The sequence below is a fragment of the Platalea leucorodia genome, assembly GCF_965183815.1.
Source record: "Platalea leucorodia genome assembly, chromosome: 3".
NCBI classification, from domain to species: domain Eukaryota; kingdom Metazoa; phylum Chordata; class Aves; order Pelecaniformes; family Threskiornithidae; genus Platalea; species Platalea leucorodia.
Genome location: NC_138825.1, coordinates 59,119,579 through 59,145,093, shown reverse-complemented (window position 1 = coordinate 59,145,093; position 25,515 = coordinate 59,119,579). Strand labels below are relative to the sequence as shown.

The 25,515-nt window shown below is 38.0% G+C and overlaps 1 protein-coding gene across 12 annotated transcripts in view; it reads left to right on the top strand.

The window, feature by feature from the left end:
• The first annotated feature begins 1,904 nt into the window (after positions 1-1,904).
• Positions 1,905-25,515, top strand: part of TFB1M (transcription factor B1, mitochondrial) — a 28,344-nt gene continuing 4,733 nt past the window's right edge. The window contains exons 1-7 of one of the 12 annotated variants that reach the window (XM_082307000.1): positions 1,938-1,952; positions 2,794-2,854; positions 3,251-3,408; positions 4,957-5,108; positions 8,788-8,896; positions 10,616-10,767; positions 16,491-16,610. In XM_082307000.1, the coding sequence (XP_082163126.1) occupies positions 3,276-3,408; positions 4,957-5,108; positions 8,788-8,896; positions 10,616-10,767; positions 16,491-16,610 (666 nt within the window). In that variant the 5' untranslated portion in view covers positions 1,938-1,952; positions 2,794-2,854; positions 3,251-3,275. The other 11 variants (XR_014227676.1, XM_082306996.1, XM_082306999.1 and 8 more) reach the window with 11 other exon arrangements.

Here is a 25,515-nt window from a genome sequence, read left to right as displayed (position 1 = left end):
CTTTAAATTCAAATAATATATATTAAGTCAAATACTTTATACCTCACAAACTCAAAACTCCAGTGTTTCAGATAAGATTAGGACCATGACATTTTATTCCAATATTCCACTGTATGTGAACAATAAAGCCTAGGTCAGCTCCTTTTCTTACTGACACCAATTGCAAAGTTCCCTATGTTTTTAATGACTGCCTAATTAGATCCATTTTCATTTTTCTTTAGATGTGGCCCCTTCGCATTACGTTCTCTTTCCTGTTGACTCCACTAATATTCACACACGTATTATTCATCTCACATGCATAGGTTTCAACTGTGATAAACTTGATTGATCTCAGAACACAACTGAACCCACATCTGTAAAGAGATATTGATGCAGATATTGTGTATTAGCCTTCTTCCACATAGTTCTTCAGAGTACAACACTAAAATACACTACAGCATCTGCTGTTATTATTTAACTAGAACAGGCTATTGATGGCAGAAGCTATGTCTAATGCACAAAGCTATTTAGAATTACACCCATTATTTATCCTGAGTGAGGAATTACTTTTTGCAAATCCTTTAGTGTCTTCATTTTCTTACAGCTACCTAACAATATCCTTGATTATCTGTGGCTTTTTAGTAACTGTTTAGCTTTCTGGAAACATCTCCTTAGCATTCACTTGCACTGTCATAACAATCATCAAGCACGAAATTATAAAGACAAAATGGAAAAAGAACCTTAAAATCCAACAATTGTTCAAAAGTGCTGTGGAGAAGGGAACTTCCTTAATCCACTGTGACAAAAGATATTGCAGAAATACTCTGCCAGAATGGCTTCTGATGCTACCAGTGAATTTTACGATGAGCAAAACTGGACAACGTTTTAAGAATATATTCATAAATACACATGCACATATGTATGAACACATGCAGTTATATGTTGGTGCAGTATATGGTAGCTAAGATTCTGTTGCAACAAGCAATTGCTCAGTTCGTATTATATAATTACTCATAAGAACACTATTATTAAATCTGTTTCTTCAATGCCGATTTCCCAGTCAGATGAAGAAGTGTGTTTTATGGCTCCAACTGGAAAAATTTAGATCTACAGAAACATAGAAGCATTCATAGTTTTAAAGGAAACAAACTACAGGTTTTGATCACACTCTAGAATTAATCTGTAGATACACAGAAATGAGCAGAGCCAGACATTCGTGCCGTATCCAGACTAGCTGAAAAATGGCCCAGCAATTGGCTCACTCAAATAAAGACAGACCCTCCATCGTGAATATAGAGGTCCAATTCAGTTCCAGACTGATCTGCAAATCTGTGAACCTGCATTCCCATGCAACTTCCATGTCCTTTGAAAATATACCATCAACACCCACGGGCCTGTTCCTGGAGCCTGCAGGTAACAGTTTTACCTATCTGAAACGGTGCCAGACAAATGGAGTTACCACAGAAACGGATAAACTACACTTTAACCCACAATGATGATTGCCAACGGGTTTTTTTTATTGCCTAGAATAATTTTTGCCGCGGCTAACGCAGAGCCATAGTCACTGCCACTTCAGGCCCACCACCGCGGCCCGCCCCTGCCAGCAGAGCCTACAGCTCCAACGGGGCCTTGCTCCGGGGCCTCCTCGGCAGCCACGGGAGCAGCAGGCAAATGCAAGCTTTCTGAAAGGGTTACACTGTGTGTGCGGGAAGGCCTCTGCGGCCGCCCCCAGCTCCCACGCCTGCTCCCTCAGCCCGCGGAGCCGCAAGGAGGGACGGACGGACCGACGGACAGACCCACCCACGGACAGCTCCACGCACACCGCTCGGCAGCGCATGCGCACGCCCCGGCGCGCATGCGTGCCCCCCCGACACGAAGCCAATCAGGGCGCTGAACAAGCGCATGCGCCTTTAGTGAGACGCGAGGGCAGAGGAGCGGCACTTCCTTTTCCGGGTTAGCTCCCGCTCTACACCGTAAGGAACGGCGCTGGCGCCGCTGCCGGGCTGGGCTCTGAGGCTTCCTTTTCGTAGAAGCAGAGCGGGGGGGAAGCGGTGCGGCCGCACGGCGCCTCCGGCCCGGCCCGCTCCGCTCCTCGCCTGGACCTTGCGCGCCCCCGCTTCCCCAGCCACGCTGACGGCTTCTGCGCCGGCGCAGCCGGCCGCCGTGCCGCCCCTCGGGGCGCCGTCACCGGGAGCACGCGCGCTGCGGCGCCGGACCTCGGGGTGGGGGGGAGGTGGTGGGAGCGGCCAATGCGGGGGGCATGGGGCGGGGCCGCCCGAGCCCCGGCTCTGCCGCGGGCGGGGCCGTTACGGACGGGGCGGTGGGGCTGGGCCCCGGCCCCGGCAAGGCGGGGGGCTGCCCGCCGGCCGCCGCGGGCATGGCCGGCCTCCCCGGGCGGCTGGCGGAGAGGGGCGGCTCATCCTTCGTTCGCTGTGAGCGCCGCGGGTGACGGTGCTGCCCGTGGCCCATCGGCAGCTGTCAAATGGCGTCCGCGCTGAGCGCTCCCCTCCGCCGCCTGCCCGCTGGTCCGACCACGGCTTTGCCCTCATCGGGCCCTGTCGTGAGGCCACTAAAACCGACGGTGCCGAAGGCGGGCTCTGCTGGGCCGGTCCGGCGTGCGTTGGGCTGTCGCTCGGCAAGCAACGGCGCTGTGCGGCGAGCCCCGCTGCCAAGCAGCGAGCGCTTGGTGCTGAGGCGTGCTGGCCCCGGGGTCCGTAACGGCGAGGCTGGGGCTGGCGGGTGCGAGCAGAGAGGCGAAACATTTTGTCCTGTCGTGCTGAAAGTTAAACGGGTTTTTTTTGTTTTGTTTTTCAGCTTAGCTAATGCCATTGTTTACACTTGGGATTTCCATCTTTATCTCTGTTTAGAAAAGCAGGTGATGACTAATAAATCTTTTCATTCTTCTTCAGGGACGGTTTAGTTAAATACGTTGTGTCTTTACGTGATGCCATGAATTCAAGCAGATTATCCTTAATGATTCTTTTCTAAAGTAAGGAGAGATTGACATTGAACAATTGTGAGAGGGTTTTGTTTTACCTGATGTTTTGGCGAAGCTACAAAACGAGACTTGCCCAAATCCCACAAATATGTACATAAGCATACAACATGAGCATAACCACTGCATGCAATAGTCAAAATACTGACGTTTAAAATTTAGCACTTGTATAATGATTTGTAAATCATGTCTTGGTTTGTAAACTTAGCGTTTTTAATATTAAGTATATTAGAATTTATTGCATATACTAGAATCATCTTTTCAATGTTTCTCTAGGAAGAAGGAGCAAGAGTTTTGTCTTATGGCTGTTCCAGGAAAGGTGGCAGCTTTCCGTCTGCCTCCCCTGCCAACTGTTGGAGAGATTATTAAACTCTTTCGCCTTAAAGCACAGAAACAACTTTCCCAGAACTTTCTGCTGGATTTGCGATTGACAGGTTAAATATTTTATTCTAGTATTTTTAGCTACTATAAAACATGTATCCCAGTCTCGTTCAGAATCTAGGTTCTAGCTAAGGAGATGATGTTTGCATGATGACATCTGTCAAACTAATGGTAAAAATCTCAATGGTAAACCTTTAAGGACTTCTTTTAAAAGTAGTTTTGGCTTAGACAAATTGATTTTACTTGTAAATTCCTAGAAAATGTGTTTCTCTATAAATTATAGAGTAATTTTTAGGTAGCAACTATATTCCTATATAAAATGTGAGTTATTGATTGAAATGCAAAAATCCAAGCCTTAGTAGTACTTTTACCATCCAGGTACTATTATAGTTTATAAGTTTGAATCAAAAATGAGTATTTTTTTCAGATTATTATGTATCATAGAAAGTACTGTAACTCATTGTGCAAATTAATTTGCTATATAGTGTGGTTAGGATGGTCATTTGTCTCAGCTTATCAGAAATGTTGTAACTGTATTGAACCAGTTATGTTGTTCTGAACAATTCAGTTTTCTCCAGCTTCATGTCAGCAATGGGTGACAAAACTGGCACTGTTCAATCAGTGGAGAGTTTCTTTACTGTCCTAGTGGTGGCTGGGTTTTGCAATAATAAATGATGTGCCAGCTTCATGTAGTGGATGATTTGATTACATTTGAAGATTCAGGCCGATAAAGATTTAGGTTGTGAACATGAAACTTGGTTCCACTTCCTGAATAACTAGACTCTTACCCTGGAATAAAAATGTCTGCATGCATTTAGTAAAATCTTACAAGTAGACAAGTCTTCAGGTATTTCTTATTTTTATTGCATACTTAAGAAGTTATGGAGTGAGCAGCATAATTTCTCTCAGCATCCCTCCCTCTGTGCTTCCTAAGGATCTTTTTGTTTCATTAGCTACGTTTTTAATCCTTTTTTCAATCCTTAATCTGTTTTCTTTCCTGGCTGTAATGCCTTCCAATGTTGTACCCTTCCACTTATGTACAGGTATTTTTTTCTTCATCTTTTAGCTGCCCCACTTTCTCTAACTACCAGTTGCCTGTATTCCAACTCTTACTTTACTCCAGCCTCTCCCTCATAAAATTGCTCTATACATATTGTAATCTTGGTTGAGCTTCACTGTATCTTTTTTGCTTTTTAAATTTCCTTGAAACAGAGGTATGTAGTGAAATACCTTTATAAGGATAAGTGCTGAGACTTCAGGACAGTGAACGCAAGTGCTTACTTGCAGGAGGAGAATAGTACTGCTAGTTTACAGATGAGAAATAATAGTCTCTTTTTATTTGATTCTGTAATGAGCAACAATGTATATTAAAGATGTTAAACTGAAAATAGTCTTTTTTAAACAGTTGAGCATATCTTGTATGAAACAAATCTGAATTCTGTGCAGTCTAGCAGGTGTGTGACCATTTAACTGGGTTGTGTCACTGTTTGTGTCTGTTCTGAGATAAGCACACTTGTGCTTTAACAATAAACAATGAGTTTATCTTAGTGAGCTGGATCCTTTGGAGCATAAAGGCTTAGTATGTTCTTTGTGTCTTACAGACAAGATAGTGAGACAAGCTGGCGAGCTGAAAAATGCCCATGTTTGCGAAGTGGGCCCTGGGCCAGGAGGAATTACCAGATCCATTCTCAGTGCTGGTGTTGAACAACTCCTTTTAATTGAAAAAGATGCTCGATTTATTCCAGGATTGCAGGTACCATCTGGAAATAGTTTGCATAAATGTATCCACAACATTGAATAAGAACATTTTAAGAACATAGGAAGGTTCCAAGTGTCTTGTTGAGATCTCAGCATTGAAAATAGGTTTGCTTCTTTGGCTTAAATCAAAGCTATCATTTGCTTGAAGATGAAAATACACAGTATAGCAATTAATTGCTTCTGCTTTCTCATATGCCTTTTCATTTAAATACCCATTGTCTCTTCAGGACCTGATCCTGCAACCGAATTAAGACTGAGGCCTGCCTGTTTTTTTCAGGTTGAGATGTTTCAGGTGCTTTAAAGGTCTATCTGTGCAGGTGAAATAGTAGTTTGAAGGCTAAATGTAGTGTCCTTTGGTATTACTTTTCATTTTCATCCTAATAATTATGTTTTAAAGCTTATAAAGTTGTGAACATGTATCTCCAGTTAATATAGTTCAGTGTGGATTAACAGCCAGATACAGAAGAATAAAGCAAGCATTTATTTTACATTTTCAGAAAAAACACTCTTACAGTTTTGTTCCTTTCTTTTGAAGTTGGTGTAAGTTCAGAAGTCATTGTGGCATTTTTCAAATACCATCTACTTGTGTTGCTATTAAGTTTCCATGTTTATGGAATTTGGCTGCATAAATCCAGCAAGAAAAACAGAGTCCAAAATCTCTTTAGATTTGACTGTTTTCTTGTGCCTCTACAACCTCAAATCATAGCAATTCAAAGGGCTTTTCTTATATTGCACTGTGCTTTCTGTATTAAATCAGCAGTGAAAATAAACAGGTAGTTCACTTGAGAACTTGTACCATCTTTTTGTAGGACAATAATTATGTAAGATACGAATGAAACTGTGCATATCCTTAAACCTGAATATGCACGTAACTATGTAGGGTTAGCCATTGATAATTTACAGTATGCCGTCTTTACCTTGCTAAGTATGAAAACTTTGTTTTCACTTTTCTTGAGTGGTGGCAAATCTGCATTCTTGTTTTAGATTTTAAGAACTGTTTTGGGATTGGAGAGAATTTGAGCTTAAATGATACTTACTTTAGTTAAGAGTTTTTTAAGTACTTAGACAATTTTTCTGATCTTCCAAAATGCAGTCACTACAACAGATTTCTCTGAATAAAAGTATACTTTTCAAGGTTTATAATGAGCTTTTGGTGTGTAATTATCTTTATTATTCAAGTGAGTTAACACTAGTCATTATTTTTAATTAGCAACCTCCTCACAGTAGAAATAAGTATGTCTGAATGAGGTTACTGAATGTAAGGATGCTATAACTCAATAACAGTGGATGTGAATGAACAAATGTGTTGCATCCATTAGGGCTAAATTTGGTATTGGTTTTTTCCCTCCAAATAAGATGATAGATAACAATGAATCTTTCTTTTGTGATAACGTGGGTTGTAATACCTATTTTTTTCTGGTTTCCCGTTAAAAGCTCTATCAAAACCAAATGCTTATAAAAGGGTTGAGATTTGAATAACAGAAAATGTCAGAGATTAAAATAACAATTGGGGACTATAACTTAAAAATACCTCTTTAGATACTTAAAAAATCACTGATGTAAAGCATACAGCATTTTTCATTAACTGTTTTTCAGGCTGTGGTCTCTATCACAAAACCGATGTTGGGATCCTCTTTACTGCAAAACTGAAATATGGTGAAGAACATATGTGTACAGAGTAACAGTTTACACAAGCTGAGAGTCTTGTCAGTTCTGTCTCGCTCTTAAAGAATCACAGCCTCCTGGTGCCATATGCCCTAATAGTTGTTAGGCTGGAAAGATTTACGAGGAGAGAAAGGGCGTGCTCAGCCAGAGAATCGATTGAATATAGAATTCTTCCAGGAACGCTATTTCATTTTTTTAAACTATGCCCTTTACGTTTTCTTCACGTCCTTTTGGTTGTGTGTGAAGAACAAGAGGATTTGTATGATGGGGAATCACTTGGCTCATGTGCTTGGTGCACAAGAGTTCCTGGAACTGTTAGCTGCACACATTGGCCTTAAAGTGGAGAAAGTTTCAGTGGGTTTCTGAGTCTTTATTTCAAATTAGGAATATACAACTGTGATTTTCTCCTCACGAATTAAATGCAGTTCTCAATTATGTTAAGTGTGGTACTCAAAAAACCCCAAACTCCTCTTGACATGCAAACTATTATTAAGAAACATTATAACATATGTTAATAATCCATTATTGTGTAGGCAGCTGTCTGCTTCCTCTTATGCTATTTTCTAACTTTATTGATCTTACATTATCTTTCATCCTGTTATAGCATTTATAACAGCTTCAAAGAAAGATTTGACAAATCATGGCAGATTAATGAATTTGTATGCCATATAATTGCTAGTGTAATGCTGAAAAATCCGTTAAGTGGTTTGGAGTTGAGGTTAGATTTATTTTTTCTATTTGGAAATAATTGCACTTAAAACATGTAGGAACACTTAGTTTTTAGTTAAGCTTTTTTTTTTTAGTACTCTACACAAAATTTAGCTGTTTTGATGGTAAAAAAACCCTTTTACTCAAAAAAAAATCATGCAAACATTTTGTGAACAATATGAGAAAGCAGCACTTTCCTTTAGCTCAGAGACCTGTAAGAGCTGTTTGTGCCCTTGAGCATATAAACATGATTCAGATTGAAGATGGAACTGACAATGGTGAGCAGTTTATTTCAGGAGTTAAGCCACTAGCACTTAACTGTTCATGGATTTGGATTTCTGTGCAAAAGCAAAGTTGTTCTTTAAGCCATTTTTCATTATTCTGACTTAGGAACAATAAATATCCCCAAATGTCATCTTTATAAAAGTTGACTTTGCTTTTGAATTGTGCTGTTTGTGCATGGTTTCATACTGTAAGAGAAAAGATCAGTATAACACTAAAAATCTTAACTAATTTGATTGTGTAAACTGACACCGGAAATGAAAGAATTGGTCATCAAGCTACAGTCAGTTCTGAGTTTGCATTTCAGCCTTTATTAAATACTAGGTAAGCTGCACAAGTGGGATAGAGAAGTTGACAACAGAATGGATTTTGTAATGGCTAAAAAGATATAAATTTTTGAGATTTTCACTATGGTTACTGGTACTCATTCTCTCATTTTTTGGGAACTCCTTGGTTTCTAATGGTGTGAGTTCAGACTACTACAGGGAGTATTAAGAGAATCTTTCCCCCATTTTTAATGTAAATTTAAAAATGACTGAATATTTATGCAGCCTTGTATCACATATGGCTAAAATTGGATAATAGACCCTACAGCTGCAGGGGAAACAGAATAAACAACATGAGCCTTGTTTCCATAGGTAATGGATCTAAAAACTTCTCAAAACCTGCTGTTTGCATTATTACTTAAATCAGGTGGGGTCCTGTTAGTGGCCCAGGGTTTGTTAATTATCCTTGTTGAAGAGACTCTTAGTGGTCTTTTCAGGTTTAAATTCCCTATTAAGAATTCTACAGCTGTAAATAGTAAGCATTTACAGAATCACACATTAAATTTTTTTCCATTAGTGTTTGCTTTTTGAAAGTAAATACTTACTAATAGTGTGCTCAGTTTTAACTACTATTGTGCTTTTTTATATATTGAAGATAAATATATAGCAATGATTTCATTCCTGCTGTGGCTGAAACTGAAAATCAGTTTGGTTAATACTCACTGTGAGTTCTGCTTGCTTGCTTACAAACAGATGTTATCTGAAGCAGCTCCAGGAAAAGTGCACATTGTTCATGGAGATATCCTGACATATAAGATGGACAAGGCTTTTCCAAAGCACTTAAAAAAGAACTGGGAGGACGGTTAGTATTTGGATTTGGTTTATTTCATTTTTAAGGCTTCTGAGTTAGTCTTAAGGGTAGTGATAGAGTTGGAGTTCACTCAGTGCAGGTGTTCCTCTCGTCTGGTACCTTTTGAAAGTAAGAAGAGAGAGATGAGCTACCTTTCTTCCTTTCTAGAAGGAAACAGAGATAATGTTTCTCTTCTAAGACAAAACAGTGGAATTTGTGTAACATTCACCTTAGTCAATGTTGAGGAGATTTGCAGTTACTAACCTTAGGGTATCTTGACTGTACAATAATGACTCTTGGAAAGTATAAAAGCAAATCAAATGGTATACTTTCTTCCCGACTTCTTTCTCTTTTTGAAGAAGTCAGAAGCCACCACTGCTGTTGTTCCACTGAAGAAATTTCTGTATCTTGCTTTGAAACTTTTAGGAAATTTGTCCTTTCTAATCAGAGATTTGGGTTTTTTTTCCAAATATGAGGTTCTCGTAGGACTTGATTGCACCTCCCTTTTAAAACATGTAACATTATTAGATAAATCAGAGATGACCTCCCAGGCCCCTTTTCCAAATCTCTTAATTTAAGGTAGAGTCACTGCCTGCCGTGCCTGAAGAACAGTAAACTGCTTTCTGACTTAGGACATAAAAGACCATGACACATTATGTTCACCTTGAAAAATTCCATGCTGTATGTGCCTCATTGCAAAAAGTAAGTGCTTCACAAAACAAAGCTCTGAGCAAATGCATGTATGAAGGTGTAGTGCAGTTTTTAAAAATTTACCTTTCTTGAACATACATATAAGTCATTGTTGTCTTTGGAGCTAACTAATTAGAGGTAAGATACACTTTTTCTGTATTATTGCCATATGAAAATCTGAAAGGCTGGTGGGTTTCAGAAAGATACTTAGCCATCTCTGGTAGATGTGTAATATCACAAATATGGTAGAAATAGCACAGCCTAAAAAGTGCATAATAAGTAAAGTGTGCCAGAAAACCAGCTTGAATTTGATATTATAATCTCTTATTCATGTTATTAAATGCTGTAGTAGCTAAGAAACAACACACTTGCTTTTGTTTTGTCTGCTTCTATTGCTCTCCTGCTTAGACATAAGGATCCCTGCCACTGAAATGCTTGCTTTGTGTTGTACAACACATATACACTGATATGATACATAATTGAACAATGCATAGAACTTCTTATGGGTAAGTCTTGTACTTGCTCTAAGACTTTTTAGATTTCACAGGACTCTATACAGAAGGAGAGCTCTGTCCAGTTTGAGCTAGGTGATTGTTTTGGGGATTATGAAGACTCAGTAAAATGGCCCGGGAGGAATGTGTTGAACAGAAGGATGAGTGTGGCTATTTACTCTGTACCTAATAGTCATAGTTTAAAATCATGGAAACACTCTTGTAGCTTTGCTGCTGTTACAGTTTTGCTATTCTGGAGTAGCTCAGCTGAATCTGCTAATCAGCTGAAAGCTACTGATTTATTCAAACGTAAATGAGAACCAAATCTAAGCACTTTTTTCCAAATAATTACTGAGAATAGTAACACAGTTTTGTCAGTATAAGACAAGTATAAATGGAAAGGCATAATTTTGGCGTGGCATGATAAAAATTGTTTTCATATTTTAAGTCTAGGTTGATATGCACGTATCTTCTACTTTGGTGTTCTTTCATGACAAAATCTTATCCAAAACTTTTTGACAGTTATTTTTCTTCCATCAAATGTTAACAGAGCCACCAGATATACATATCATTGGGAATCTGCCCTTCAGTGTTTCAACTCCTCTAATCATCAAATGGCTGGAAAATGTTTCCAAAAAAGATGGACCTTTTACTTATGGCAGGACACAGATGACGTTGACTTTTCAGAAGGAAGTTGCAGAGGTAATATGTTGGTGTTTTCCCAAAATTTTACAGATGCTAAATTGAACAAAATTTTGTTTACATGCAACCTTTTGTTTAAAAGTACAAAATCAATCTTAGTTGGCTTTAAAAAGAGAGGAAAGAATTGGTTCAATTTTTAGTTTGTGTGGCTGTGAATTATGAATTTTAATGTTGAATTAATCATCTGCTCTGATGCCTTCACAGCACATAAATTTTTTTTTTCTTTAAATATCTTATGGAGGGATATATTTCTTTGAGGTACTTAATCTGTTCTTTTCTGAAGTCTGATTTCTCCGACATGAATAGATTCTACAGCACTCTTCTGTTTTTAAATATCTTTCTTCTCTCACAGTCATTCATGCACCAGTTCATGTCTGTTGTTTTTTTTTTTTACCTTCCAGTCACCTCAAGAAATACACTCATAGTTATTTTCTTTGCCCTCTTAATTAAAAATGATCTTTAGAAAAGACACCTTCCTTGAAATGAGGAAAAATGGAACGTTAGCATTATTTCCAGTTGTGATTAAACACTTAAAATGCAGGGAGTGTTTGTCAAGACCATGGAAACTGACTCTGGCTTTTTTGAACAAGACTTGATATCAGAATTATTAATGGATTGCTGCCAGCCTTGTGTGTGTAAAAAGGCGTCCTTTGAGTTCTGTCACAGCAAGTCCAAGAGCAAATTGAGATTTCACTTTGTCTCAGTAGTTAGATTCTCAAAGGCCACACTGATCTGCTATGTAGTAGTGTTAATTCTAGATCAGTTGATACTACGTTGACTTTTTAATGGAATGCTGTTGGTAACACAGCGGTTACTTTTGCTGAGGCACCAGAGCTCTCTACACACTTCCTAGGAAAGAAGGCAGAAGCAAGTTGATCAGAATAAAAGCTTAAAATTGCTTCTAGTCCTCATACACACACGTATACACAAATTTGTTTTGAACAGAGACTATTAAGAACTGGGCTGAAGAGAGAAATCTATAGATGGTTGTGAAATATTCTGGAGCAATTTCAAAGCCACCATACCATATTTTACCTAAGAGTATTATGCCAAAAAAGTATTTGGACGCATTGAATGTGTTTTTCACACCTGCCATACAAGTAATATTTTATCATTGCCTTTTTCTTCATTAGTGCTTAGTATATACTGGGCTTAGTATATTTCAGTGTTGCTGTAAAAGTAGTCTTCCGATGCGCTGTATCATCTCCATTACTGTCATTATCTGCCTCAAAATTGCATGGTAAAAGGATACTATTAATTTTTAAATATGAAACAGCAACAATTAGTTTTCAGACTTAACAGTTTATTTCTGTTGCCATTGCATGAAACATACCATAACAGAGAGGCTGGAAGACTTTTTGCTTTGTATTTATGAAAGTGGTATGGCTTCTTACCAGCATCTCACTTGCTTTTAAATAAAAAAGAAAAAGGAATTGCACACCAGTCTGAAAACTGAATTTCCATCTAATTATTCAAGTGTTCGTAAATATCTGGTTTTCCTAACTGTGTGTGTTTTAATTTTAATGTTTCAAAGTAAAAATTCTGATAGGAAAATTTTGCTGAGGTTTTTTGGGTATGTAAATTAGTAATAATTATATATGCAAGTCGGATGTCTGCTGTCATTTTTTGAGGTCATAGAAAACTACATTGTGCTGTCATTACTCTAGCCCTGCAAGGAAGATTCAAGGCAAGTACTGAAGTATTTCCAGTAGGTGGCTCTAGAGAACACCAGGGACAAACATGTAGTATGAAATAAACTAGATTTCTTAATTCAGTTCTGAGCTCATGTGGTTTCAGGCATTAAAAAAATCCAGATCTGTTTTCCAGAAGGACTTCATGTCATTTGAGATTAGACCTTGTTGCAAAATATGGCTAATGGACTATGACGGAAGATGCAAAGTGATGATGGGTAAGATGCAAAGCTTTGTGACAGCAGTGAAAAAATTGGCCTAGCAATGAGTGGGAGCATAAATGCACTCTGTACTTTATATAGCTGTAACCAGCTGCATAAACCATTGGTGACATGCAGATTATAGTGCTTCTGCACCCACCGTAGCTCAATGAGATGCAAAATACCATGCACTCTTAAGTTCCTTGTACTTAGAACGCTGAGAAGTTAGAAACACTGGGAAATTGAATATGGTGTTTGAGGTCATGCAACAGTGTTAACTGTTGTTGAGTTTACATTTTGGGATCTTGTTCCTACATCTGTCTAAACACAGATATTCCAGTGAAGACAAAATCGTTCATAGTTTCTGGTTTGTGTTTCCATAATTGATTTGACATCATGAAAACCTCATTTGAGAGAGACTGTTTTATGATTAGGTGAAAGGATGATAATCAAAATCTGTGTCTTTTTTCTGGCCCTCTGGAGTTGCTTAGGGTAACCATTGTAATTTGGCATATACAGGCATATTCAGTACAAGGAAATAGCGAACAGTGTAATGCAGAAAATAAATAAGTTGCTACTGATATTTTATGTATCTGTGGATTTCTTGAAAGGAAAATGTCTTATACTCAGAAGTTTGGTGTCCTCACTGGATGGTTCTAAGCTATGAGCCTAAATATCAAAGTCTCAGTGTATATGCCACAAGCTCAGTAGAAGGGTAAGATGCTGTCATGGAATAGAGCCATGTGCTTTATAATCAATTAGGATAACTTGATGTTAACAGTAAGAAAATAAAGCAACATGCTGTGTTATTTATGGTCAAGCTCGTTTTTGCTAGTGTAACAGGTAGAAAATACCTTTGCCTTTCTTGCTGGTGGTAGTTTCGTGCTTTTCTGTTTCCTTGTAGCACACCTACGTTGGCATGAGTTATGTCAGTCTAGACCTATTACTGCAGACCACTCTGTTATGATATGATTTGATGACATTGATTAAAACTGTTGATGAGAACCAGCAGTTATATTATATACTGAATTCTGAGGCCTATTAAGGAGGATAAGGATGGATATCCACAGCAGTAAAAAGGACACTTTTAAGTGTTGAGCAGATAATTTTGTCTCTCTGTAGTTTACATTCATAAAATTGTTACTAACTTTGTGGCTAAGAATTTTCACATTGCCCAGAATTCCTCAGTGCTTCACCTCAAATCTGCCACCTGGGCCGGGTACTTTCTGGCCCACTTCCATTAAAATGAGTCATATTTTAGTTTAAATAGAAGAGCTTTGTCAGTCTCTAATTTTGAGTAAAACTGGGCAGAGAGAGTAGTTTGCCTGAACTGCTCTGCCAACACGATCTGCAGGCTGGGAGGTGGAGTGCTAAACTGTTAGATATCGAGAAGACAGGCATGTTAGAAGAGCAGAATACTTAATCATTTTGTATCTAACACTGCTGTCTATTTAGAACACTAGGCAAAAGGTGCTAATAAAGTGGAATATAGTTCAGATTTTAGAGCAGCAAACAGAAGAAAAATTACCATTATGTTTTCGTAACTGATATAGGTTAAATATAAATACTTATGTTCTAAAAAAAAGTTGTTTTGCAGAAAGTGGTTTGTGTACTAAAACGTGTTTAATATTCCTTTTTATGGTCAGCTTTGCCAGTCTAATTCTTCATGTAGGTTAATTCCTGTGACAGATTTTGCAGATTCATTGATAACAGGGTTTTAATATGCGTTTATGAAAAGCACAATTGTATGGTATAGCTTACTGAAGAACAAAACAAATAGTTGTTCCTAAGGTAGTTACTGAGAGTGGTTGATAGTGAGCAGCATTAGAAGAGATGTCAAGTACCACCTTGACTGTATTCCAGGTTAGGCTTCAGACTCTTTGTTTTGCTTCATGCCTTGTTAAAAGTTTACTAACGGATGCAAAAATGTTACCCAGTTAGCTGAACTCCAGCATGGTTTACTTAGTGCAGTTTCAGATGCTACCTGTATTTTAAAAGTAGGGCCACAGAAAATTTTGAGAACTGAGGGGAAGAAACCTACAAAAATAGGTCAGGTTGCAGAAGTATGGGGACAAACTTTTTAGTAGGGCCTGTTGCAATAGGACAAGGGGTAATGGTTTTAAACTAAAAGAAGGTAGACTCAGACTAGATATAAGGAAGAAATTTTTTACAGAGAGGGTGGTGAAACACTGGAACGGGTTGCCCAGAGAGGTGGTAGATGCCCCATCCCTGGAAACATTCAAGGCCAGGCTGGATGGGGCTCTGAGCAACCTGATCTAGTTGAAGATGTCCCTGCTCATTGCAAGGGGGTTGGACTAGATGACCTTTAAAGGTCCCTTCCAACCCAAACTATTCTATAATTCTATTCTATGAGTATATGCTCAGCGTTTTTGCATTCCTTGAGCAGTGCCATACACTGGTATGTTCTGCTGATGTGGTTGAAGTGGTTACTGCCCAGAGGTGGATGTTGTTAAGTTATCCCTTCTGTAGGTGAGAAGCAGGAACTAACTGCCTGAGACTTCTTAGATTGTTTTGTGGGAAGACTGGCTTGTTTGAATTGGCATTGGAAGGGCTACAAGCATTGTCATTAGGTCTGTTTCATTTCCCCTGCAGAGGTTAAGGAGGTGCATATCTGATTGCATTGTTAGACTTTGCAGTCTGGTTTTTTTTTTCAGAGAATAACAACAATGGTGGATAGAATTTTTTAATAGGTTTCCTCTGAAACAATAACGAAAGTAGTTTTAAATGCTGATGTAGGCAAAATGAATCACTGAGCTTTCTTTCTGAGAAGTCGTTGAAAACTGTTCTATTTGCTCTATGCTGATACTTAAACTGCAGTTCAGGAGAGTTGTTAAAAAAAATTAAAACTTGAGCAATAGGTTTAATTTTATTTTTCAGGAATAGTTTTAATAACCATGGCAAGCATTTAATGAGTAGGCTTTTCATCTGAAGCTACATGATGTACAGATGTTACCAGCTATGTAAATTGGTTTTCATGTTTTATTTTTTATTAAGGTGGTGGTAAATAAGAACAGGAATCTTCAAAATTCTGTTTCTGCATAGTTAGTGTAATGTCTTTCACCATTTGAGACTTGTTTTACTAGGTGCTTTTTTACATTTAAATCTCATTTGTGCTAGCAGAACACACAGCACATGTTTGTTGCCAGGTCATGAAAGTGTAGAAAACCTCTGTCCAGGCTACTTTTTTGATAATCTTTGTAAGAAATTTCTTGGGAAAATCATAGAATTACTAAATTGAGCTTTAAGTATTAAAAGCTCTTACTGTTAGGTATTCTAAATTTATGTAAAGTAGATCCAGCTTCCTTGCATATATTGTAAACATAGACCAGTTAATAATGAAGAAATTTTAGTTTCTGTCTGATTTTTGAGTTTATGGAGCTTTTTTTCACCTTGACAGAGAAAAAATAGTAATATTTGATACAGAAACAGTGGAAGGAAAGGATATGAGAATACTGTCAGCTGGCGTTATGTTTGTTTTGAATCCTGCAGTCAGAATAGTTTTAGTTTTCTCTTTTGCCCATACAAAATTCTTTTGACATTCATTAAGTTCTGCAGAAGTTCAAGGAGCTCCTTTTCATGTGCATTTGATTGCAGGACTGACGTTGTAAATTAGCATGGTATCTTAGTGAAATGCTGGTACCTTGGAGAAAAAAATTCTACATGACCTGGGCATAAATTTGATAGGAGTTCTTAACAATTGGGCTTTTTTAATTTGTCTTTGCCTTTGATTATACCGAAAATCAAGCTTTAATGTAACTGACCACTTGGTCAATTCAGTTTCACTGATTTACATGTTTTGATTCTTCCATAGAGGCTTACAGCTAATCCAGGAGGTAAGCAACGTAGCAGATTGTCCATCATGTCTCAGCATCTCTGCACTGTTGAAAACTGTTTCATAATTCCAGGTCAAGCCTTTGTTCCAAAGCCAGAGGTAAGTTTTGATGTATTTCTTTGGGTTTTTTCTTAATTTGTCAGTCAAGCAATATATCTGAATTTGAGTAAGGAACACAGTTGGGTGCTGTAGTTCAACACCTCCATACTATGAAGTGGAGTGATGTGAAAGATTCCTGTAAATGAAGCATACTTGGTTCAAGAAGATCCTTACTTCTTGGTTCCTCAGAACCTGGCTTTGACCCTCAAGCCTATCTGCTAGATCAGCATACTTCTTTGGGTGTTTCTGGAGAGGGAGATTAGGATTTAGTGACAGGATAGTCTGCTAGGATTGTAGCATCTTTGGAAAGCCTGCTGTTTTACAGTTCACATTTATAAACAGTTTGGGAATTGTGCCTAGAAAATTTGATGGGTCTTTTGAAAGACCCTGATAAATAAAAGCTTTTCATTTGTCATCTTTGTCAAAGATCTCTAATTTTACCATGTCTATAATCTCTTATGTTTCACCCTACTCATATTTAGCATATTTAACTCCCTCCTATTTGCTGTAGCACTTTGTCACCTACATCCCACTGCCTGTTTAAAAAAGTAACAATATCTTCTCCCTCCTATCTGCTCTTCAGTGAGTAGAGGAGAACAGTTTCTTTGCTGTCCTCTTATCTACTGCTACTGGTTTTTGTTAATAGCCATTATGATTACAGGAATCAAGAATTAATAAATTGAACTCCATTTTGGATGAGAACGTATCTTCTTTGTGTGTTGGTTTTGGTTTTTTTTTTTTGTAAAAATGTTTGCCTGACACTGAGGGGTCTGTTTCACGTGGAAATCTAATGTTCTGTTTCAGAAATTAACTTGCAGCTTCTGAAAGTTCTTCTTCTTAAATAGTTGGTTCAGTACATCAATACATCTCCCTTCCCCCTTACAACAGTCTGTCTCTTGGTCTTTTTACTCTTCAGGCTTATCTCTTGAGAACCTTTGGAAGGTCGTTCTCTCTTATCACAATGAATTTTAAGGCCTGTATCTGGGCATATTCTGAGGATGATTAAAATTCTGTTAGTATTTTTTGAGCAAGTAACTGTTCAAACATGTTAAACTATTAGTCGTCACAGCAGTCTGTTCTGAAGAAAAATGACCATGCTTAAGACATCTTATTTTTTGCTTTGTGTTTTTGGGTTGGTTGGGGTTTTTTTTCCCTGTCCCCTAGCTGAATGAAAAATAATTTCAGGATGTCATCTGACTGTTAAATATGTGAAATAGTGCTCAGTAAGGCCAAAATTGCGATTCTGTGGTGGTAGTTTTTCAATGGTGGATATAATTTGAGGGCATAGTAGAGCTAGTGTAGTCAAAAGTCTTGTGCAGACTGTCTCAGAATTGGGAAGCTGTAACTGGTATTCCCATTTTCCTGTACTAAAAAGGCCATGGTTGACTGAGAGAGAGGTAACTCATAGAGTTGTGACAAATGTCTTGGTATAAGCAAATCCTACAGTTAGTTGGTGCTCTGTTGACTAAAAAGGGCAGTACCACTAAAGGCAAGCATATTTTTATTTAATATATTCCTTTGAGTTAAAGCAAGTATTGCTTATATTGCAAAAGCAGGAAGTACAAATTTTTCAGACAGACCTGGCACCTGTTTTCACTATATTTTGTTTCCTTCAAACTCCTGTTTAGATTGATCTTCTGTTTTGTCCCTGTTCTTTTAGCTGTAGACTGACTTGTGGGTTTAGATATTACCGTTCCTGATAGCATCTTTGTTTTCTTGGAAAGCTCTTGCAGAGTATTGTGAATGAAGTGGCTCAGTGCTTGATTTTCGTTTCATAGGTATACAAAGAAGTTCATGTACTTCTGTATAAAGTTGTAGGAAGAAAAACTTGCTGCTTATGGAACCGGTGCTTCGTTTTGCTCATAATATGCAATTGTTACCTTTTTCTTATGCCCTCCTGTAAAAACGCCTTTGGTTCTTGTTTTAGAAATGTTGGTTTTAATTCACATACTCAGCAATGATCACAGCTTAGTGTCATGTCAAACCCCTTACTAGAGGCAGAGATGCGTGTTTTTGGGAATGAGTTGTTCACCTTATTTGCTCAGTGAATGAATGTTATTTTAACAATACCTATGAATATTGAGACATAAAAGACTCTTGGTTTATGGAATGGAATGGTGCTGCACAGTATTGTGTCCAAGCAAAGAAAATTTGGCTTTTTTGGTCATAGTTAAGTCTCTGCAGTATTGATAGCTGCTGATATTAGCATTAGGAATAGTACAAAACAAGCTCTTTGATGAATACATAGGAACTCAAAATGGCTATGTAACAGTAGTAATACAAACAAGATGTAATTCCATTCTAGGTATATTAGAATAAAGATTCTTTACATATTAGATGCATAAAACATTTCACTTTCTCAAATGCTATAACAGAAGATCTCACTTTTTCAAACCAACTATACATATAATGTTAAGGCCCCTTCATACTGTTCTAGTGAATTTCAGGCTAATAATATGGGAAATGAAAGTTGTGTATAAATATGCAAAATAAATAGCAGTTGGTTTTGTTGAAAGACTCATCCAGCATTATCATATTCCTAAATTTAAAGGCCTGTATCATATCCCCTTTTCATTCCCTTACCTAGGCTAGTAGATTAACATCAATTTGATTCTCATTTAGGGAAGCATTTAGATAGAACATACTCTGCCAGTGACCATTAAAAAACAAAACTTGGGTGTTGAAAGAAAAGGTTAAAGGATCTAAGATTATTAATGAAAATAAGGGGGTTAAGAAAATAAATTTAAATGAAGAAGCTGTCTCTTTATCACCATTGTATATTACATTTTACAGTAATAGAATACATGGGAGTGGGCCTGAAGCAGACCTTACTGGAATAACTAAAAAGACTTCTAAAGTTCTTTCAGAAGGCCAGAAACATAGAAGACAATAAATGGCAGCTGTATCATTTGAGCTACTTTGAGCAAGTGTAAGCTAGAACGCTCCCAGATTTTTCTGGAACACAGATATTTAGTTTGTATCCTGTGTATTACAGTTTGCAGGTGTTTCCATAGTCATGGTTACATTTCTGTTGTTGTATTGCTCCTCAAATCTAACACTCATTGTGTAGTGATAGATTAGTAGCAATTGGTGAATGCCCAATAGACATTTCTTTAACAATAATAAATGAAACCCACAGCAGGTGGCAGTTTGGGGCGGGAGAGCCATTTTTGGCAAGATCTGAATGGTACTGCTGATTCTTCAGCCTGATATGCAGAATATACAATGCAGCTAAGGTTTGGGGCTATGGGTTTTTGTTGTGGGTTTTTTTGTTTTGGTTTGGTTTTTGTGTGTGTGTGTTTCTGTTTGGTTTTGTTTTTCAAAAAAAATCTAGTTACCAAGGCAATTTAGAACTGAAAATGAAAGGCAGATGCATCTGTTACTTAAAAGCCATTAAATTGGGCTTCTTGGGCAGAGTGGTTGTTTTTTTTTTTCCTTGCATCATAATTAAAACAAAGATAAAAATGTAAAATACACTATAAAACATTACATGTTATTGATAGCCTGATTTGTGAAATAGAAAGCAGTTAGTTTTTAAGCATCTTTGCTGTAACAAGCCATCAGTACATTGATTGTACTGTCAGTTATGTTTTAAAATAGTTTCTTTTTCTTCAATCAATGTTACTTGGAAAGTCAAAAAGAACGGTTTGAAAAATCACCAAAAAAAGTAGTCTTGTAGCAGACTTAAGCATTGTTTCATAATTAATTCTTTTTGTGGATGCTGCTATAAATGAAATACCTTGCTTAAACAGAATTGCAACCCAGATGTAAGAAAAGTTAAGTGCTATGTTACACATTCTTTGACATAATCAAACTACACTTAGCACAAAAAAAGCCTCAATGGATAGAAATAACTGTATTTACACATAGTCCTGCAGGTTGTAACCTGCGTTGCTCTCCTGCTCTGTGGATGGGAAATGGTGCTGCTTTGGAGGGTAAATCCATGCTCCTTGCTGCTTTTTAAAACAGGAGGTGCAGAAGATCACACCCGCGATAAGCAGAAACCCTGCTGAAATGAATCCTGTATAAACCGCTCCTCCCGGTTCATGTTTACTGCTCTCTGGAATGGTCTGGTCCAGGAAACTTGAAATAATTTCTCGCGTGTACCAGGATGTTGGTACTAATCCAAAGATTCCTGCAAGAATGAAGCAGACTCCTCCAGCAAAACAAGCGTGACTTTTGCTGTCAGTGTCCCCTCCCAACTTTGTGCATTTCATTCCAACTGTAGTGATGCAGATCCCAAAGGCTGATAGGATACAAGACAGTACCATGGTGGTCCGTGCAGCCTGGATGTAGACGGGGAGAGAGAGAACAGAGTATTTCAGGGTACAGCTAAACATCCCAGTGCTGTACCACGTGCAGTCCATCCAAAGTCCTTGCATCTGTGTTATAGCTGTTATGATATTTGAACCAACATCGGCATTTACCTTCCAGTTTGGTAGCAAGGTGGCTGCGATATCTCCAAAAACACCAAACAAAGCCAGAATAAAAGCAAAGAACTGCAGACTTGCTGATGCCATGATGATTATCTGCTGCCACCTTTTGCCTGCCCGTTTCTCTCTCGTAAATGAGTGTAACTGGTTGGTAGCTTCGGAGCCAAGGCTGTAGCCCTCTGTGTAATAGGGAGGGGGGAGAAGTGCGAGGGGGAAAGAAAAAGAAATCAGCAAACAAAAAACAGCTTGCATTTAAAATTAGAGCTATCTGAATGAGTATCTGAACGTGACCCTGCAGCAGATGAGAGCAGCTGAGCAGCTGTACACAAGGTACTTGAACATAAATGACAGCAAATGGACAGTGTTTCAGAATTGCTTGCAAGAAGGAGCTGCTGCCTTTTCATACATGATTGCAAGCCATCAAGCAAAACTTATTTTACTGGAGTTGTTTTTGGTAATAGTGTACAGATTGCAGGCTTACTAGAGAAATATACATTGTAAATGGAGCATTAGAAACTTGCAGATTAGAAGTCATTGTGGAAAAATGCTGTGGTAGAAAATATATCGTACTCTTCAAGTACCTTTTTTAAGTGCGTTGATGGCTGTAGTCAGCTCCTGTTGATTATTTTATAACAATGAACATTAATAGTACTATCTTTTGTTTAAAGTATGGTTAAAGGTAACCCTTTATTTCAGTTATTTAAATATTGTCTGTTCTTTTGTTTAATAACTGTTACAAAATTTCATGGTTTTGAAACAGAATAAGATTGAATTTAATTTTTGCAGTATTTTTGCAACTAAGTCACGTGTGACTTTTCTGAATCATTATTTTATTTGCAGTGAGTGATTCTCAGTCCTTGACTTAGAGCAGCAGTATCGAGCAAGTCATAAGAGTGAATATGATCTGCTTTTGTCTATAAAATAAAATACTGTTTTTAACACTGATACAGAACAACTCAGTTGTGTAAGTGCTTTTTTTATTTTTATCAGTCACTTACCTGTCTGAAATCATTTACAAATTTGCCGTGAAGTGGCGGTTTTAAAAATTCATTAAAAAAACCTCCCTGCTATTCTTGCATAAAGAGTCAAAGTTCATTTGACAGATGAGAACATTCTAGGCAGTATGATAACTGTGCACCTGGGAAGGCAGCACTGTTGCTGTTACATCAGCTGGACTGTTGGGATAGCAGATGAAGAAAAATGGTTTGAAACCTCTGTGATGAGGATTAGAAATGGTGTCCTGCCTTTTGAGTGGGGCTGCATAATTGGCAGGTTTTGTCTTTTATCAGAGCGATAGAGAAAGGGTGGTCCTCAGTCTGGATTATGCTTTCTAGGACATTCTATCTAAATATGAACAATAATATTAAAGTTGGTCTTTAGCATTAGAACTTCTTTGAAAACCCATAATAATGGGGAATAAAGTTGAAATAAGAGGAACACAAAATATCTGCAGCATTGTACTCTTATTTCAATTCATTATACATAAGACAACAAGGTTTTGATCAATATGTATTCTATCAGTCTTTATTGGCATTCAGGTAATTGTTCAAGGATGTGCCAGCTCTGTCCAGCATATATATATTAAAAACACTTAAAGTGAGAATGTTAACAGCTACTCATTTTTAAAATCTTATTTCAGAGACCTGCCTATTTCCAAATCCCTTCAGTTTGTTCAGACTGTGAAGAGTGGCTGTGGCAAATACATAGTGTTTGATGTATCGGGCCCATGAGAAAGATGGCTTAACTTCCCTTTACAGAAGGAACTGACATGTCTGGATAGCTCAAAACTCATTCAAAAGCATATTCTGGAGCAGCTAATTAGGATCTTGAGTTAGCCTTTTTCATTGCTTGCTTTTAAAAATTTCAGCATATACAAACATGCAAACATAAACGCAAACCACTGCAAGTGTAGTCATACATTACATTTAATGGGATGAACCAAATTAAAAGCATGATAAAGTCAAGTATCAGCACTGCAAGCGTAACAAAAAATACAGTTATGTTTCATTCCTGTTTGTGTAGCACTTACTGCTGGATGTGAGGTCTGAGATGTTTTCTTCACTGTAGATGTCCTGGAAAAATGCAGTTTCTCTTGAATGGAACTATCCCTTCTCATATAAAACTGCATTGGCATGTATTAACAAAATTTCTTGGAATGTTGTTTTTTTCCTCTTCTCTACAGCAAGTGCATTACTGCTGTTTGTTCCCTCTCTTAGTTCCATCTACCCGAGAATAAAGGAGTACTTTGTTTAATGAGTTTTGTTTGACAAACGCTCAGTAAGGGAAAGCAGAGAGATTATGGAGACAAACACATGGAGGCTCTTAGTCCTAAATACATAATGATATCCACGGTTTATGATGAAAACTGTGAATAGTGATGAAAAAGAGTAAAATCTTGAGAATCTAGAAACTCTGTAGACTTATGGATTGGGGGGGGGGTGGGGGGTGGCGGCTAGGGGGGAGGTTAGGATTCATTTAAGTTGAACTGAGAGCCAGAGGGTTTTGTTGTTTGTGGGTTGTTGGGTTTTTTTTTCATTACAGATAATCTTATTAAGAGTTTAAATTTCCTAGGAAAGAGCTCTGCAATTTATTTTAATTTGTAATTGGAACAGCGGGACATTTCTGTTCAGCTACAGGTTTCGCCTATCTCTTCTTGATAGCCTTAGCCTTCTGTAGGTCATCCTATAACTTGTTGCCTTTGTATGAGTCTGTGCAAAAGAATGAAGGAATAAAGCTACTGCTAAGGCTTATATGGTAACCGCAGCACATGGGAGAAGTGGCCTCGACAAGTTGGTGTGTGAAATCAAGATGTTCGTTAGGAGAAAAGTCTTGCTGATTGCAGCAGCGATATACCCATAGGTTCTGTACCTGACTTTTGGTTTCCTGTGATCCTGTTTGGAGTTAAATTACAGGGATTAGATTATTGCTGTTAGTGCAGCGGCACAGTTATTTTCTGCTGGGAGTGAACCAAAATGAAACCCTCACATCAGAACAAGATCACTACAAGATACACCTAACATTTGCCTGTAGCAGACAGATAAAATGCTGGTTCTGAACAGTTGGGTGGTGAAAGTGTTGGCTTACAACTATCTTGGTAGGATCTCAAGCAGTCTGTTTTAATGAAGTTGTAATATGTTCTGCTTAGGTTTCAGGTCCCTATGAGTAAATTACAGCTTGAAAAAGGGTATGTGGGTTTGCTTTTAATACAGGCCTGTTGCAAGATATGTGTATTGCCCATCATGAGACCTTTATCGTCAACAATTAATAAAAATTGTCTCGTTTAAGCTTATTCTGATGTAGAGTGTTGATTTCATCAGCAAGGCAGCAGACTTCTCTGAATTTAATTGTACTGTCATGTGTTCCTCCTACCCTGCTAGAACATAAACCTTCATTGTACTGGTGCGCTAAACCAGCAAAGGGTGAATAATTGCTGCACTATCGACAGTTCAGGATCTATCAGTTAAATAATTTTCAGATTCATTATTTTGTAAGAATTGAGTAGTATTTTGTAAATATTTCTAACGTACTTGGTGGGGGGAAAAAAAGAGTTACTAATAACATTATCCGCAAATTAACTTGTGTATTTTAAGTGCTGTTGTGTACTCTGTATTGGCTTTCATAATTCTACTCTCTATTTTATGCATGTTAAAAAGGTTAGGGAAAAATAGCATGTATAATTTTAAAGGAGTGGCCAATTACAAGTGAAAAGCTTTCCCCTGTATCTGTTGCTATAGTAACCAGGCAGCTTTCCTGGGGTCCAAAGAAAACAGCGTCTATAATGGAACAAATGCCGAGAAGTGCTGTGTTTTGTTTCAGAAGCAGAAATTATTGCCCACTGGCCTTGAGACCGCAAATTGAGCTGTTTTTCTCTTAAACTGTACACTGCATCTAGGTTGTGTTCTTTTTTTCTTTTCCTTCAGAAATGTTTGTTAAAGATGCAGCTCCTGCTCCCAAAGAGCCCTCATCTCTCTCTCTCAAGCAGTTCTGCAAAACTGAGGAGACTGTGAGATCCCAAATGGTCGCTGGTGGTTTTCTTATCCCTGATTTTCTGGGGGAAATACCTTCTTGACAGAAATGTAGATAAACATATGTGTGTGTAGATAAGCCCTGTGCAAGGAGCCGGTTGGTTGTGTGAAGTAGGTATTTGCCCTGATCAAAAAGATAAACTTTTCTACCGCTCAGTGTGAACACAAGTTTTTCGCTGCGTTCCTGTGGTCTTCCTGACGGCAGCAGCAACCTGTGGCAAGGGTAGAAGCTATGAACACATGAGAAATTCAGAAACTGCTTTGGAAAATACGTTTATGCACATTTCACTGCAGATTCCGTGTGTCAGGTTTTCTTTGTCACCTCATTTTTAAATAGGTTCTTGTGTCTTTACATTTTAGCAATTTAAGTATTTTTCCTGTCTTATTCTTGACTCTAGCTTTCAGAAAAGTTGGAAAAGTAGAGAAAAAACACTATCTGTAACATAT